This window comes from Stigmatopora argus, chromosome 13 (genome assembly GCF_051989625.1).
Source record: "Stigmatopora argus isolate UIUO_Sarg chromosome 13, RoL_Sarg_1.0, whole genome shotgun sequence".
Classification (NCBI taxonomy): Eukaryota; Metazoa; Chordata; class Actinopteri; order Syngnathiformes; family Syngnathidae; genus Stigmatopora; species Stigmatopora argus.
The window spans coordinates 15,482,952-15,501,187 of NC_135399.1; the positions used below are offsets into that span (position 1 = coordinate 15,482,952).

Here is an 18,236-nt window from a genome sequence, read left to right on the forward strand (position 1 = left end):
CTATTCAATGTCCTTATTTTACCAACTATTCAATGTCGTTATTTTATGCCGTGTATTCAATGTCGTTATTTTACGGCATCTATTCAACGTCCTTATTTTACGGCATCTATTCAATGTCGTTATTTTACGCCGTCTTTTCAATGTCATTATTTTACGCCGTCTATTCAATGTCGTTATTTTACGGCGCCTATTCAATGTCCTTATTTTACGGTGACTATTCAATGTCGTTATTTTACGATGTCTATTCAATGTCCTTATTTGACCAACTATTCAATGTCGTTATTTTACGGCATCTATTCAACGTCCTTATTTTACGGCATCTATTCAATGTCGTTATTTTACGCCGTCTCTTCAATGTCCTTATTTTACGGCGTCTATTCAATGTCGTTATTTTACGCAGTCTATTCAATGTCGTTATTTTACGGCGTCTATTCAATGTCCTAATTTTACGGTGACTATTCAATGTCGTTATTTTACGACGTCTATTCAATGTCCTTATTTTACTAACTATTCAATGTCATTATTTTACGCCGTGTATTCAACGTCCTTATTTTACGGCGTCTATTCAATGTCGTTATCTTACGGCATCTATTCAATGTCGTTATTTCACGGCGTATGTTCACTGGAATTTGATTCTTAAAAGAATTATGCATGGCGAGAGCACCCGTCAAAGGTCCACTTATCCCACTTGACAGTGTCAGAGTGGGAAGTGCGGCGAGTCGTCGACATGGACGCCGAGCGCCAAATAAGTAGATCAAACACAAAGCCGCCGGAGCTCTTATCAGCCGCCACTTCCCGTGTCTGTTTGGCCGAGCCGCCTATCTGATGGACCCTTATCCAGGCCGTCCAGCGCCGGTTCACATGTCAACTTATCTCACGGGTCCTTTCCCCGGAGCTCCCACAGGAAGGCCGCCTTCCCTGGGCACCGCATGCCAGCCTTCTGGAGCGCCCTTCCAACCAGGGCGAGTTTAAAAAATAGGCCGAGTGGGAATGTATACCACTTCAACATTCCTCTCATTGGCTAATGACACACAACGCAAGTCAAGGCCTAATTAGGACAAATCCACATAGTCATGATCAAGTACAGTACTTATGTGACGTTTATTTACCTCTTTGCCCGCCATTGAGTGAACCAGATCCGCTCTAAAAATAAAAAACTGGTTTTACATTGAGCATGCTGTAACAAAGCACTTTATATGTTAACTTAAAAAACATGGCACACATTTTTTTGGGCTGAAAGACTGCATTCTTGGTCAATGTAATTTTTTTTCTTTTTGAATTTTGGGGTAAGATTATTTGAAACAAGCCTTTTTTTGTTTTTTTCTGACAAAGTACAGTTCAGTTGTATTTAACTTTTTGGCTAAGTTCATTTGCATTTTGCCTTTAAGAACGGTGTTTTGAAAATAATCCTTTTGTGGAATACACTTACTCACGTTTGTTCATTCATTATTCAGTTGTTCACCCATTATCTTTACAAGGATCGCGGGGGTGCTATAGCATGGCACCCTGAATTGGTTGCCGGCCAATAGCCATAATTAGGCACAATTTAGAAAATTCCACCAGGCTACCATGCATATTTTTGTCATGTAGGAGGAAATTGCAAACTCCACACAGGAGGTCCGACCTGGAATCAAACCCAGGACACCAGAACTGCGAGGCCGAGGCGCTAACCACTCACCACTGTGCCGCCTTGATTCATTTTTGAAGAAGTGAATATTGTCCTCCATTTATTTACAATAATATTATTTCTTTTACATGTCATGTTAGTTACAGTTTTCATGACTCGTGTCTCATTGTGACAAACACTACAAAAGTTAAATACAACTGAACTGTACTATGTTACTGGTTTAAAGTTGTTGAAGGAGAAGACTGGAAATATGATCTCCTTTCTGGTGCTAGTTTTTGCAATTTGTCACTGCATTTTGTTAGGGGAAATAACTGGGATGAAAAGATGGATGACTGGAGTTTATCTGCAGATCTTGAAGGGGGGACGAGGGGGGGTTCCGCCTCAGGTCTTGAGTCAGACCCAGGGTGTGTGTAGAGAGGGGGGACTTTTTCATAATCCCACGCAGTGCGATGAGTGGTGGAACGTCTCTGCAGCCTCTGTTAAGGACTGGCGTCCGCGAGATGAAGCCCGCGTCTTGTGTGGATTATTGATGTGTTTTAAGAGCAACATGTCTGCTCATGGACTCCTAAGCAGTGTCTTCTCCTGCTCCCTTAGCCCCAAGACCATCTCCAAACGTGGACTGAGGCAGACCAGAAGCCTGGACCCCGCACTGATGAGGCACTATGCGGCGGAGAGTACGTCCTATCAGGTTAGCCATTACATTTACGCTCTGTTTGTTATGATGATGGCTACGGGTTGCCGTTTTATTCGGGAAAAAAGAGGTTCGAATTCCTAAAGTGAGGGGAAATCCCTCTGGGGCAAACAGATTGGGATTCCAGTCATCTTTAGCGTGCACATAGCGTTAATGTAATGTACAAATACAATTCAAATGACATAATAGTATACAGAATGTAAAAATATTTTGGGAAAAATCACATACAGCCAATATATTGAATGTAACACAGTTAAAAATGGAAAAATAAATGAAGAGATAACTGCAGCAAAGTAAACACTAGCAGGACATAATACACAAAAAACATCTAATTATATTTTCATAATTTTTCAAAACAAGAACAGAAGAAAATAACATGACAAACGGAGCAAGAAAAGAGACGACATTTTGAAATAATTATTGCACATACTTTAGAAAACAACAGTCAATATATACAGTAGCATTGAAAGTTTTTAGCATTAAAAACACTCCCATTTGGACTGAGATTGATGCCAACCCTTTGCATTGCAAAAAAATATGAGTCAAAAACAGTGACTATCTCTCCGCCATTGCAACATTGCTGCATTTTCACAATAAAGCAGAGTGAATTCCTAGATTCAAACCATGTGTGTGTTTGTCAAAAAGGGGCGCGACAGCATGGAAACACACTGACACATTTTTCAACTATTCGACTGGATACGACTCAAAACGCTTGCCTCATGTCACAATAACGTCGGACCCAAAAAAAGTTAACCCTTTGATTCCTTTTGTCTTACCCCATAAAAGAGAAAGCAGTCTTTTAATAGGCAGTTGCGTCAAAAGCTATTAAGACCCATCAACATGTATTATCACAATGAAATTTTCCTGCCCAAACCATTTGTTTTAACCGCACCAAAAGCGAAGAAAAAGCGCGTTTTGATTTACGAGCCAGCGCGCAGGCCACGAGCGCCTCTTTTCATTGGAGTTAAATCTGCCGTGGCAGTAACGCGCGTATAATTTAAGACTGTTTGTTCTGCACAGCCAGTGCTCATGGTAACACTGTTTATTTTGTGCAATGGAACCTTGACATTATAAATAGGGTCGTAATGAAAAGCAGATATCTGGACCATCTTACAATCGTCAGCAAGAGAGACAGAGTCGGTCGGTCGACCCACTAATGGAATCCTAATGAAATGAATTCACGCTGATGAAAACACATCTTAAATGTCCGCCATAACTGCTTGCTCATGATCACTTTGAATGTAGCACTTGTGCTGGTTAGCTCACTCGCTACTATGCACGCCGTTTCCAAATTTGGGTTATATGTGAATGTACGATACGTGCCAAAATCGATTATGTGTAAACACGCAAAAATAGCCATTTTATTGGAATATTTTTCATGACATTGGCAAAAGACTGTAGTAATCATGACCTTGAATGTATATACGAATGGATGGTTATGCCAGATGTCAAAGTGTTATTCAGTAAATTATGTTACTTTTGGGGCAAATTTGTTATTGTTTTAAATGTCTTCGGTTTACGGTAACTTGATTTCACGTGGGCTGGACCATTTTAGATATAATATTTAGATTTTTTTTATAACTGGATAAAAAAAAAACTGGATTAAAATCCCTGAATATTCAGTTTTTTATAGATCTAAAACAATGTTTATTTTAGCTTTTTTTCCACATATTTTTAGATTAAAAAAAATGATTTTTGAACTAAAAACACAGAAAAAAAGGATTAAAAAATGACAATTATTGATTTAAAAGGGGGAAAATCAGGAAATTTAATATACATCTATGCTCTTCATTTTAATTTGATCCTAAAACAGAAAGTCGGCACTCATGATTTACTTTCCCGGGCCGCACAAAATGATGCGGCGGGCCAGATTTGGCCCCCGGGCCGCCACTTTGACACATGTGCTCTAAAGCAAGGGTGTCAAACTCGGGTTGGTTCGCGGGCCGCTTTAACGTCAACGTGATTTCACGTGGGCTGAACCATTTTAGATATAATATTGAGGTTTTTTTTTTATAAATGGATTTAAAAAACTGGATTAAAATCCCTGAATATTCAGTTTTTTACAGATCTAAAACAATGTTTATTTTAGCTTTTTTCATATATTTTAGATTTTACAGATTTTCCTAAAACAGAAAGTTGGCACTCATGATTTACTTTCCCGGGCCACACAAAATGATGCGGCGGGCCAAATTTGGCCCCCGGGCTGCCACTTTGACACATGTGGTTTACGGTTTAGGAATGTTGTGATGAAAACATTGTGTGTTGTTATGATTATCAGGTGTCATATCATGATGATGACAAATTGGGGTAGAAAGCATTCAAATAACGTTAGTAGTTAATTCAAGATAACACAAATATCACTATGTAGAGGTGAATCCATTCTATAAAAAATGCTAATTAGCCAAACCAACGCACAAACCAGTAAGCTCATTTTTTCACTCCATATGGTTAACTCCCATGTTTCAAAAACATTCAGGTTCAAGCCCACAATGGGCTGGCGACCAATCCGGGGTGTAATGCACCTAACGCCATTGATAAACACTGTAAAAAATAGATGGAAAATCAATTCCTGTTACTTAAAAGAGCGACAGTTCTACCTGAAAGATGACGATCGTGATAACTGGCTCCGGAACAGATATGGAAAAATCGTTTGGACAGTTCTGACCTCTCGAACTGAAGAAGTACAACCCACCAGGGAGTTTAGGCAACGTCGGGTGATGATGTGTCATGCCGCTGTCATCTTACTGTACGCCTAAAAGGAGCATTTCATAATCGGTGGAGTGTCAGTGCCACGCGTGTAATTGATGATCTTATTTTCCCTCGCTGGGGGGTGCAGTAGCCAGAACCCGCGTTTGAACAAAGAGGAGTCATCTGGTTTACATCGTGGACCAGAACCACTTGATCCGTGGTTTCGCTCTCCCACAAGCCCATATTTCTTCCCACGGGAGATTGCCCTTTTTGTGCACGGCGTGGTTATTAAGCCCGCCGACTTACCCGCACATTGCTATGGCAACTACCACCGAGTCCGAGTAGCCGCCGGGCGGACGGATGCGCGTTAGCGGAGGGGTCGCCGTCAGTTCATTCAAATCTCATGTTTGCTCCCAACGACTTATTATCCACGGTGTATTGAGTCACAGGTCCTTAAAGTGACAGTCGGGGAATCAGATTCATATTGCACTTTGTGGTGAAAGTGAGGGTGTTACAAGGGTTAAGCCAACAGGTTACCTGTGCTGGATTTATGGGAATTTAGAGAGATCATATGCTTTCTGAAGGCTTTTTCTAGTTCCAGTATTTTAATGACCCTTATTGTATTAAACTAGTAAGGTTTATTAAAGGATTTATTAAAATTGAACAGACTTTATAGTAATATTCAGTTTCTTAACTGTAACTAGATTGCCAATGGTGCCTTCAACCACTATAGGAAATATTTTATTTCATGTTGTGTTTTTATTTTTATTTAATGATAACTGAACGTTATTTACTCAATGAAATGTAAAAGCTTTGCAAATGCACGAGCTAATTAGCTTGTAAAATTACATCCGAGTATGTATTTCCGTCTCGAGCTGTCTCCATAGCAACGCAAGCGGAGGCTCGTGGGAATTGGTGCGTTTACTGTCGGCGTACTGTTAAAAGTGCGCAGTGAAAAATTCACCCAAACGCGTCAATGCTAACTTCACGTAAGACTTGGGAGTAAAAATAACTTTACAGTTATTATAGGTAAAGAGATTATTTTCGTTTTTAGCCGTATTTTAAAATTTTCCTGAAGACGTCCTCCCGTAACGGAGCCCATCAGTCAGTCCGTGAACGCACCGCACTTTCCCCGATGTCAAGAGTTTGGACCTCGGCTGAGAACATGTCGACTCCGCCGTTACTTATAGAGGTTTGCAATCCAAATAATGAATAATTATCCTCGTGATGTTGCATGAGTTCTTTTCAAGTGCGAAATGGCTGAGTCACGATTGAAACGAAGCGTCACATTTCATGTAAGTTACGATTTTTGTTTGTCTGAGCAGGGTGGTCTTTTTAACTATTTCTGCGGTCCTTGGCATGATGATGATGAGGAGGAAATTCTATGCACACAATGTAAACATCCCCACGCTAAAGTTACATACAAAGTTAATGAATACCATTAATTTTATTCCTCTTCAGTAGAAATAGTTGAGATCATGAGTAAAGTTCATTTTGTTTTGCTTCAAAACATCTGGCTAAGATGGAAAAAAAGTGTAATAGTGGCAAATGTATGCCATTAGGATGTTTAACTTAAAACTACTTTTTTGGGGGTGTAAAACCCAAAGCTTGCTCCGAAAAGATTGAAATGCAGGGAAAAGGAATTCAAAGTCAAGCTCCATTGAATGGCTTCCTGAGATCTGGGGACCATTGCCACTCCTCTCTGTGCACTTTTAAGTGCATTTCTTCAGTGTTATCGCATGTTTGGATCTACCAGGATTGTATGAACTACATCCAAGCTTTCCTGTCTTTGTGTTCCTTGGAAGGGACAACACAAGCTTTGCATCCCAACAAAGCCTTTTAATTGGGGTTAAGTGCGTTCTTCAAACCAAGAAAAGGTGCGGCAGTGGCCACGTTTGTCTGCTTGTGCCGGATTTAAACCCTCAAACCTAAGCATTAAAAAGGTGATTTTAGAATTCTAGTATTCATGGCTAATGCAAAAAGTATAGAAAACACAGGTCAGTAAATATTGTGGGTTTATTTGTTGAGACAAGTTTATTCAATGGCAGAAAAGGACCTAAATTGCTTAAATCTTGTGGTCTTTGCTGATTATTTGTGTTGGATCAGTAGTAAATTAAACTTTAATTATCTGCTACTAAATCTACTGCAACTGTTCATTGAATATTTCCATGTGTGCTAAGTGAAAAATTAGTTGTGCTCGGACAATAAACGTGAGAATGCTGGTGACGACATTTGTGGGAAATATTCCTCCATGTGGAAATACGATGTCAAATTGAGTCGCAAAAAGGATTTGTACAATGTTTCATAACATTGGACGGATTTGCGCAATCTAATCAGATTTAAATCATGACTTTCCACGTGGATTATTAAGGAAGGTTTTGATCCCGATGTCTCACAGAAAGGGAAAGTTCTTTTTGGTGCAATTTTATCAATGGTGTCAAAGTTGGGGCCCGGGGGCCAGATTCGGCCCGCCACATCACTTTGGTGCGGTCCGTGAAAGTGAACACATTTCATTCTAAAATTCAAATAAAGGTACTGGATATGTTGAGAATATTCCAAAATTGTGGACAAACTTAAGTTTGACAAAGTTACACTCAATGGATTATTAAATCTTAATTGTTGCACTTGTACTTGCAGCTATTCGTTTGACTATGTTTTGAAAAGGTTAGTTTATAAAGTGTGCTTGAAGCAGGTTAAAAGGGCATTTCCTGGTGGTGGATTTTTCCACATTGACTGCCAGTGGGTTTGCTCGTTTGTGGTAGAACTGAAAAAACAAACAAACATGAAATTTCTCGAATATGGGATGAATAATGTTATCCAATCCAACGCCTGGCAAGCGTGGCCTAATAATATTCCCAACAGGTTGTCCTCCCGAACCCCGCCAATGTGGCATGAACCTAATTCTCATTTAATGGAAGCGAGCCACTTGAATGTAAGCCTTATCCCGATAATGAGCGACTAAGCCTCTTTGGAACACGGCTCGTATGATTATCTTGACTCGCCTCGGATGGATCAAGGCGGCTCGTAATCTGCAGCATGGCCACGCTCGACAAATTTCAGGATTGCATCTCAGATTAATAGAGCCGTCGTATCGGAACGCCGAATCGCCGCGTGCGCCTTTTTAAGTCTTGGCATTTTGCGCTCAAAATAAATGGCGTTTCGTCTTTGTCACCTTGCACTTTTGTGCATCTCAAGTCTAATTTGTGCCCATATAAGCCGTACACATTTATTTGTGTTACCAATACGGCTTATATGCGAGTAAATACAGTACTACATGAATTCATTCATTTTTTTTCTAAAAGAAACACCCTTGACCTACAATCAATTTGAGCTGGCAGTGAATGCTGATGTTTCCGAGCCATCTGCGTTCGCTGCCAACCTCTCGCGGCCAAACGAATTGGGCGGCTGGCGCTGTTAACGCCATTTAACATCATTAGTAAAGGCGCAGCCCCCTGCCACACACGGCAAAGTGCCGTCACACCAATGAAACGCGCTTCTATCCTATTAAACTCAAAGCATACACATATAAATTGAGTCTTTGGGATATAATTTCCATTTTTTTCTGCGTTGCCGTCCACAGGGAGGCTTCACGTGGAATAGCGTGTCGGGACGCTCGGTGGGGCTGAAGCCCATCCCCCTGCAAAGCCTCTCCGAGCTGGAACGAGTTCGTCTGCGGGACGTGGCCTTCAGGCGACTCCTTCGGGATCGCCACTTGGGCTCCCACGTCACCATTCCCAAATGTATGTACGCTTTTCTTGTTCTTTAAGCAATAAAACTCCGTTTTTTTTAATCAATGCATCCCCTTTCCAGATGGTTACAAATACAAGAAGTCGCTCCGCTGTAAGTTGGATTCGCTGTCGAAGGAGAAGAGTAAAGACAAAGGTAAATAATGGCCGTCAATGGCGGCCAATGCGTTAAATGCATTTCAAAATGGGATGAGTCACGGTGGCTTTAGCCTCCACTTAAGAGCCCAGCCGAAACTCTATAAATGCACTCAAGTTGATGAAAGATAAATAAAAATAGTCCTAAAGGCGCCCGATTGGTTGCGGTACATCCTCGCGATAAGACACACCCCCTTCCTTTCTCTTTTTTTCACTTGTTCTGTTTACTAAAGCGTTAAGTGCTCTCAAACTTGGAGTCGTGAGCGTGTCGACCCCCGTCAACGCTTGCTTTAAGTCAATTTATGTAATAAGAAGACATTCTGAAAGATAAATATCCACTCTAAACTGTTGTACTTATAAAACATAGTTAAAAATATAGAAATAGTTCTGCTAATTGTTTGCCATCAAGGTAAAAAAACTGCTTTATGTGAAAATCTTTCATGTAGTCATAAGTTATAGTAAAATAATACAATGACAAATACCTCAAGTACCTCTACTTACAAAATGAATTATTTTCAGAAGTGTTTTTTTTCCATTAGTAGAAGCATATTTTACATATTACCATAATTCGTTCCATAATTTAATACTACCCCAAAACCTTTCTTTGAATGAAATATGTATGCAAAAAAAGAATACAGAAAATAACTTGTAAATGAATAGGAAATGCAGACATTGTCCAATGGGGTGGAATTTCGAGTGGCAGCTGAGTAAACGTACGTGTAAACAAACACAATTTAAACTTAGAAAAACTCGAGCGACCACTGCGTGACAAAGGAGGGCCCAAACGGGAAGTGACCGGTGTATATCTCCGTCTTCTTTCAGAGGCGATGACGCCCCAGGTCTTTGGCATCCCGCTGGCTCAGGTGATCTGCAACGACCGCAAGCACAAGCGGCGTCGGGACCGGCCGCCGGAGCAGCACTGCGACCCCACCGAACTGGTGCTATCCTTCCTGCACTTCACGTCAACCTTCAAGAGGGTCAACAAGGAGCTGTCGAGCAGCAACTCTTCGCTCAGCTCCAATTCGGAGAGCCCCAACAAATCGCCCTTTCCTCTGGCGCTGGACGCCCCTCCTCGGACACGCAGGAGGGTACGATGCCACCTACTTGAATATGGCAAAAAAAACACTCTTGTTCAGTTAGGTCGTTCCATTTTCTGGTCACAATTTGACGTTTTAGAAGATGGCCGTCAAACATGCGGCCCAGAAATGGCCCTCTAGGGTGTCTGATTCGGCCCGTGGCGTTCTTTATACTGGATGCACGGCCCGGCGGATGAGTGGTTAGCGCGTCGGCCTCACACTGGGGGACCTGGGTTCAAATCCAGGTCGGTCCAGCTATGTGGAGTTTGCATGTTCTCCCCGGGCTTGCGTGGGTTTTCTCCGGGTACTCCGGTTTCCTCCCACATTCCAAAAACATGCATGGTAGGCTGATTGGACACTCTAAATTGCCCCGAGGTATGAGTGTGAGCGTGAATGGTTGTTTGTCTCCTCGTGCCCTGCCATTGGCTGGCCACCAATTCACGGTGTCCCCCGCCTCTGGCCCGAAGTCGGCTGGGATAGGCTCCAGCACCCCCACCCTCAGTTTAGAAGTAACACGCCAGAAAATATCGGCCGCCGATGCGATGAAAGAAATACGGACGGGCACCTTTGAGCGATGGCTAAATATTGCGTTTGTCCCCGATCCCCTTTTAAAGGGCGGCGTGTCGGTGGACTGCATCACCGACCTGGACGATAACCAGTCGCAGCTGTTGGAGGCCCTCCAACTCTCCCTGCCAGTGGAGGTGACGGGCAAAAACAGGAAAAAGAGGCCTGACAAAAAGCTGAGCCTCAACCCCATGTACCCTCAAGTCCCCAGGGTGGTGGAGCTCTGCTGTCAGCACCTGGAAAATCACGGTGAGAAAGGATGTTCCATATTTTGGGTTTTTTCCTACACTTTCTCTCCTTCTTCTTTAACTCATTCACTGCTATGAACGGGGCCAACACATTTTTTGAAGGCTGCTTTTTGGGTATCACCATCTGTAGGTTTATTCGTTCTTTATCCTCAGAAAGGTCGTGGGGGGTGCCGGAGCCTTTCCCAGCAGGCGCCTGAATTGTTGCCAGCTCATCGCTGGGATAGGCTCCAGCACCCCCCCGCAATCCTTGTGAGAGGATGAGCGGTAAGAAAAATGAATATTTATAACTTTTTTAGTTGGAGTTGTTGTTATTCCCCTTTTTTCATTGTATTTATTTAAAATGTTCCCTCTTTGTTTAATTGTATTTTTTGGGGTCCATTTTCCATTTCTTTTTTGAACTCTTTTTGCATTTTAGCAGCATCTTTTTCTCTGATGGCAGTTTTCTCGTTTCCAAATGGTCACTTTTCCCCCTTTCACTGCATTTATTCCAATTTAAATAATCATTTTTGTCTATTTATCATTTAAATATTGCCTATTTTCTTCTTTTCTTAGCTTCTACTTGTCTTTTTTCCCTTTCCCTCATGATTAGTCCATTTTTTTAAAATTATATTAGAACTTTATTTCATCCCGGCCCTCTTCCATCATCAGCCAGCTCACTCTCATCTCTTTCCAGCTTTACAAACCGTGGGAATTTTCCGCGTGGGCAGTTCCAAGAAGAGAGTGAGGCAGGTAATAAAAGTCACTTTGAAGGAGGAAAAGCCCCCCCAAAAAATCCCCTAATCGTTTCCTCTGCCTTCACCCAGATGCGCGAAGAACTGGACCAGGGATGGGAGCTGCACTTGGACCAAAATCACAACGTTCACGACGTGGCGGCGTTGCTGAAAGAATTCCTCCGCGACATGCCCGACCCTCTTTTGACGAGAGAGCTCTACGCGGCCTTTGTCAACTCCACACGTGAGCAACACGGGCGAATAAAAACGGGCGCCATCCGAGCGTAACGTGACGTCATGTACGTCCTTGTCTCGATGGCGCAAGTGTTGGAACGTGGCGAGCAGCAGAAAGCCATCCAGCTGTTGATGTTCTTGCTCCCTCCGTGCCACTGCGACACGCTACATCGTCTTCTCTGCTCGCTCTCCGCCGTGGCTGCCCGGGCCGAAGATATGCTGGATGACGACGGACATAAAGTAAGGAATTGAGGAATTATTCAAAGCTGCCAAATGTCAAAAATCACAAAAAAAATGAATTTTCAGTGGCGACGTGTACAAAAGTGAAGCTTAATATTTTTTTAATGCTTTTCAAATAGTTAGTTACCTTTTGAAAATCTTGCATTAGAAAAATCAAAAACAAACAGCAAATCCAATATTTGTCACGTTTTGGTTTTAGCTAACACAAGTCGACACTAATTGTTGCTGAAAATTCAAAATTTATTTTGAACATGACCTTGCGTTTGGAAATGAATCGTCATGGTAACTATGGTGAAAATTTCAATCTCATTATACTCATATAATGAGATTATATTAGATTATATTGGATTATATTAGATGATATTAGATGATATTAGATGATATTAGACTATATTAGAGTATATTAGATGATATTAGATGATATTATATTATATTATATTATATTATATTATATTAGATTAGACCTTTTAATTGTATTTGTATTTATTGCATTTAAAAAATATTATTTACATTTTTAGTTAATTTCAAAACTTGATTTATAATGACAATAAAGGCATTCAATTCAAGTTACAATGGCCAGCCAAAAACAAACAAACAAACAAAAACCATTGCCTAATTTGTGTAGTTTGGATACAAAACGCGTAGTTAGTTGTTTGACCGGCGTCGTAAACTACGTAAGATTCGTACAATTTGGCAGCTCCGTCGTCCATTATTAACCTCTCTCTATATATTTTTTTTTTGTGTGTGTAGAAACCGGGAAACAAGATGACGTCCCTCAATTTAGCCACCATCCTCGGGCCCAACCTCTTGCACAAGCAAAAAAACCCAGAGAAGGAGTTTGCGGTCCAGAGCTTAGCCCGCGCCGAGGAGAGCGGCGCCATCATCGGCGTCCTCCAAAACATGATCAATGCCTGCGACTCACTCTTTCTGGTAAGTGGCGTTCGCTCGCTCACTGTAAACTGTTTACTAGCAAGCCCGTGGAATTCTTCTAATGGAGCCGTGACGCGTAACGCAAATGTAAACACCGACTTAATACGTTTTCGCTCGTCCGCTTTTGTAGCCGACGATAAACTAAGTACAAATTTGGCCTTTAAAAAAAAAAAAAATTGGGTTGTGTTGAAGGAATTTAGGTCAAACCTGCAAATGTAAACAATTATTTACACTATTTGATTGATTTCCTTTGACATTTCAGCCTTCAAAATTGGACTCTCGACGTACGAATGAATAAAGGTACTACCAAAATATTTGTTCATTGGCTTTTTGGGAAATGACTTCCAGGTTCCTGCCGAGCTCCAAAACGAGGTCCTTCTTAGTCTCCTGGAAACAGATCCCGACGTGGTGGACTACTTGCTGCGGCGGCAGGATACGCGCTACTCGTGAGTCTCGCTCGACCGGCCTCCGCTTGGATTTCACCTTAAGCCGCTTCAAGATAAATCGCGTCTCTCTTAGCCATTCTGACCTTGTGGCAGCGACGGAGTCCTCCTCCATGGAAAGGTGCTCCTCCAACGAATCCGTGTCCAGCGGCGAGGCTTCCCCCTACGACAACAGCTCGCCCGTCCTATCCGAGCGGCTCCTTATGCCGGAAGACGACGGGGCGTCCGTGCAAAGTGCCGCCGGGATCTCGCCAACTGCCACCGCGGGTACATTTCAATATTGGGAGCACTCATTTAGACACCTTTGTAAAAGTAGGCGAGCGCAGGGGTCGGGAACCTATGGCTCGGGAGCCATATGGGGCTCTTTTGATGGGTGCATATGATTTGGGAGCCATATGTGGCTCTTTTGATGGGTGCATATGGGGCTTGGGAGCCATATGTGGCTCTTTTGATGGGTGTATATGGCTCTTTTGATGGGTGCATATGGCTTGGGAGCCATATGTGGCTCTTTTGATGGGTGTATATGGCTCTTTTGATGGGTGCATATGGCTCGGGAGCCTTTTGTGGCTCTTTTGATGGGTGCATATGGCTCTTTTGATGGGTGCATATGGCTCGGGAGCCTTTTGTGGCTCTTTTGATGGGTGCATATGGCTCGGGAGCCATATGTGGCTCTTTTGATGGGTGCATATGGCTCGGGAGCCTTTTGTGGCTCTTTTGATGGGTGCATATGGCTCGGGAGCCTTTTGTGGCTCTTTTGATGGGTGCATATGGCTCGGGAGCCTTTTGTGGCTCTTTTGATGGGTGCATATGGCTCGGGAGCCTTTTGTGGCTCTTTTGATGGGTGCATATGGCTCTCCGCTAACCTGTGAGCTAAAAATATGGAAACCATCAGTGAGAGTTGATTCCAGAACGCACCAATAGGACACTTTTTCTACTTTAAAAGTAGTGAAATTAATTTTAAAAAATGCACACATTTTTATGTATAGTATTTACTTTTAAATTTTGAATATGGCTCTCAATGAATAATATTTGAAAGTATGAACTGTTCATGACTCTTTTTGTCAAAAAGGTTCCCGACCCCTGGGTTAGCGTGTCGGCCTCACAGTTCTGGGGTTGTGGGTTCGACCCCAGGTGTGGTGAAGTTTGCATGTTTTGTAGGTTTTCTCCGGGTACTCCGGTTTCATGAATGAATGGCTATTTATTCCTGACTTTTTTTTGCTCAGGTGAAGCCTCGGAGGATCACTTCTGGGACTCTTGGCATCCGCTTTTCAGCAACAACGTCATCGACCTCAACCTGAATGGTAAAACTATTTCATTTTCTGCGGGAGCACTCGACAAACGGGGGACCCCCAAAAACATACCACCGCACGGCCAAATTCTGGCAAAATCTCGACAGCTAATACCGTTAACGATCCACTCGAATTGGAAACTCGATCGAATGATTCAAACGTTCAAACATCCGACGTCCGTTTTGTCTCAGGCTCCCTCGGATCCATTTCTGAGCGGAAGTCCTTTGGATCATCGGAGGCTCTCGCCGGTCACCAAGGTAACAACAAGCTGCCCGTTAGCCCCTCGCCGAGCTCATTGGACGCTTCGGAGCGCGGGCCACGCCTCCCCGCGGGTCACGGCAACCAATGGGGCGCCGCCCGCTCAGACCCGATCGCGAGCGAACGAGGAGAACGTTTGTTCCGACCGCTCGGCGAGATGCGCCTTTTTCATTCGGCGCCTTCCATCGGTCAGAGCGCCGGCGCCAGAACTGCTCCGCACCGCAAAGGAAATGGCCATATATGGCAGATCCTGTCCAAAAACAATGGAGACGCACTGCCGGAAACTCTGGTGTGACAAACTCAAACCCTTTTTTTTTTGTACAAACTATGTACATACAATGTATATAAACATTGCACATTTTAAAGCACTATAGCATCGATCAAACTGGTTTGCGCCCCAAATCTTAGTAATAAAATCAGGCCTGTATATTATTTTTTACGACTGACCTTTTGTGTCAATTTTACAAAAACTTTTTTAAACTAATGCTTTGACTATACATGTGCTAAACTGTAACCACACCAACTTTTTTTAATACTGTTTTCATCTTTTATGCATTAAACACCTCCTCTAAAATACACAATTTATCACCAGTGTGTGTTTAATGCCCTTGTTGTCAATGGCAATGATTAAAATTAGACGTGTAATCCATCAAAATTGATTAATTGTGATAAGTAGAACGGAAGCAATAATCATAAAAAATAATAAATAAATATTTGCATACTTTTATTTATTTTTTTAATAATAAAATTAAAATAAATCTACCTTAGCTTTTGGATAAGAGGCAGAAAAATTATCACTTTTGGATGGTCTATAATTAAATGTTAGTTCATCCATCACTACACAACACGGCAGCGCTCTCTATTGGTCACGGTCAGTATTGCAAGTATTTTACCAATGTTCTATCAGCAAAATATGGGAAAATATTTGTTTAAATATTGAAATACATTTAAAAATCAAAACAAAAAATTATATCAATATTCAATAATATAGTTTAAACTTAAATAAACGAATTCATTACATTTAAATATATGATTTTATTTTGGTCAAGCTGGGTACTCCATATTTTTGTAGTATTAATCGTATAAATTGAATCAATTCAAAATGTCAATAATTACTAACTTTACATCAAATAAATGGGAACCAAAATGTTGGACAATATTATAAGTTTATCAATAAGGGTTTTGGAACACTAGCATATAAAAATTGAAATAAGAGGTTGATTTTTTGTAGATATGTATACTACAAGGTTTCAAATCAGTCTGTTTCTCCTATTGACCGCATGGTGACAGTATAATACCATCTGTAAAAAAAAATTCAATTGTTGTATTTTCAAGTGTGCAATTCCTGAGGGCCCAAAAATATTTTGCAGTCTGTCAAGTGTTTGACATTTAAAAAAAAAAACAGGGAGCAAAAAGGTGACACATTTAAGTAGAATGTCTTGAGAAAAAAATCATGCCAGCTTTTTATGGATCGATATTTTCCTTTACAGACTTTTGTTTGGGTTTTTCCACTGTGGCTCAAGGCTCTTTTTTTTCAATTTTCAATCCCTCGCCTTTCTTTGATGATCTTCACCCATCGAATAGATCCAAGCGTCTCTCTCATCTTAAATGGGAGACGTGATGTTTCATTTCTAATCTTATCTTTTTGCAGACCTTTTTATTTTTGGACTTTTGGGAAGAAACGGAACCTTTTGGCCCCTTTAAAGCCGCCACTCTTCCCCGGCGGGCGTGCCATCCGTCCTCCGGTCGGCTGGCGTCGGGAGCAGCTGGATGCGAGGAGACGACCAAGGTCACCCAGGAAAAAAAACAAAAAACAAGTGGAGGCGGGTGGCGGAGCGTCCAATGAGGAAGTGAGTCACCCCGCCATGTTGTCTCAAGGTCAAGCGTGACGGAAATAGCATAGCTGAGCTCCCGATTGGCCGTGCCACGTATGCTAATAGCTTGACCGGGTTTTGTTGGTTTATCCAATTATTTAAAGTGCCAATTCATTCTGGATTTGATTTCATTGGGAGATCTGGCAAGATTTCATTTCATGATCAGAAAATGATGATATCATGTTGCGCGTTCTCGAAGGTGGTGTTTGGCAACTGGTGTGACGCAAGAAATTACAAAAAGTCATACATCGTAATCATCCGAGAGAGACATCAAATCGTAATATTATGAGATTAAAGTCATTTTGTTGCTTAGTTTTATGTAAAGGAAACCGGAAGCTTTTCGGGCTTCAACTTTTGTCGATGTTAAGTTTGTGCGAGTACAAAACGGCTTTTCTCGTAATGTTAGGTGCTTGAAGTAATATTGGGAAGAAAAAAATGTCGCAATATTACGAGATTGAAGTCATTTTCCTGTTTTTAACGGTATGTAGACCATGAGTTGTTTGGTTACAGGGGCATCGACTTTTTGGCGACCCTCGTGAGAACAAGCGGCACATGCGAAAAACAATTGTTTCTTTAACGTCTACTGACATATTAGGTTCACATTAGCAATCATTTTGACATCGGCACGGACAGATCAAAAGCAAAAATCCACATTATTCAACGGAAAACCATAAGCAAACATATCATAATCCTAGATTTTCCACAAAGAGAAGAAAAAAAAAGCCTAATAAGATGAAAGTTGTAAAGCCCGTTGCCTGCGGTTAATAACGAGGCCTCTTTTGGAAATGATTCCAGATGAACGCATTCCTTCGGGGAGAAGAAGCAACGCCGCTTGTTGTTTAGGCCGGATGACGGATCAAGTTCAATTCCAGTGCCGTCCGCCTTTAACGTCTTTTCCGCTTTTTTCCGCCTCTTCCGCCTCTTGCGTTCCCCCGGGCGTGAAGGAATTCGGTGAATCAGCAAAATTTCCCGGCCAAGCCACCTGCGCCTTTTCAAGTGAGCAAGTTGGGGCAGATTGATCCTTGTAAAAACAACCCGTCGCTCGCGCAATCCTGCGATAAGACTCAAAAGCACCCAATATAGGAAGATTGTTTGCTTTATTGATTCTTATAACTGGAAGACGGGACTATTGTTCCTGGACATTCGCATACATTTTTTTATGTTTGACTCCAAGCAAGCATTCTCGTGCGTGAGAAAGAAGTGTCGTTCCCGCAAAGTTGAGAAATGTACGCTTTTGTTGACCTTTGGCTAAACCACACCCATCCAAACACTGACTGGACAATTTATCCAGACTTCACTGTAGTTCATATAGTGGAAATATTCGGATAATGTAGCAGGATTTATTATTTTTTTTCCCTACGCGACTCACTTTTATGCGGGTTGAGCTTCCTAATGGTGGGCTTAACCCTTTATACAAAGAGTAACTAGTTTTCTTAGTTATTTTGTTGTTGTTTTTGTTTCTTTTTTATTTCACATGATTAAT

The 18,236-nt window shown here is 41.8% G+C and overlaps 1 protein-coding gene across 3 annotated transcripts; it reads left to right on the forward strand.

Annotated features, from left to right (window-relative positions):
* Window positions 1-2,091: 2,091 nt before the first annotated feature.
* Window positions 2,092-15,318, forward strand: LOC144086900 (rho GTPase-activating protein 6). 3 transcript variants are annotated; one of them, XM_077617073.1, is made up of 13 exons: window positions 2,092-2,315; window positions 8,587-8,746; window positions 8,817-8,888; window positions 9,710-9,975; window positions 10,578-10,776; window positions 11,449-11,504; window positions 11,579-11,729; window positions 11,811-11,959; window positions 12,710-12,889; window positions 13,238-13,335; window positions 13,409-13,599; window positions 14,556-14,633; window positions 14,813-15,318. In XM_077617073.1, the coding sequence occupies exons 1-13, from the start codon at window positions 2,157-2,159 to the stop codon at window positions 15,172-15,174; spliced, it is 2,121 nt and encodes a 706-aa protein (XP_077473199.1). In that variant the 5' UTR covers window positions 2,092-2,156; the 3' UTR covers window positions 15,175-15,318. The 3 variants fall into 3 exon arrangements, with proteins under 3 accessions (XP_077473199.1, XP_077473201.1, XP_077473200.1); XM_077617075.1 differs by lacking the exon at window positions 2,092-2,315 and adding an exon at window positions 6,051-6,301; XM_077617074.1 differs by lacking the exon at window positions 2,092-2,315 and adding an exon at window positions 6,051-6,198.
* Window positions 15,319-18,236: the final 2,918 nt, after the last annotated feature.

Coding starts and splice junctions, on each gene's coding strand:
- LOC144086900 (XM_077617073.1), top strand. CDS start 2,157: ATGTGTTTTAAGAGCAACATGTCTGCTCATGGACTCCTAAGCAGTGTC. Junction 2,316..8,586: donor CGGAGAGTACGTCCTATCAG/GTTAGCCATTAC, acceptor TGCCGTCCACAG/GGAGGCTTCACGTGGAATAG. Junction 11,960..12,709: donor TGGATGACGACGGACATAAA/GTAAGGAATTGA, acceptor TTGTGTGTGTAG/AAACCGGGAAACAAGATGAC.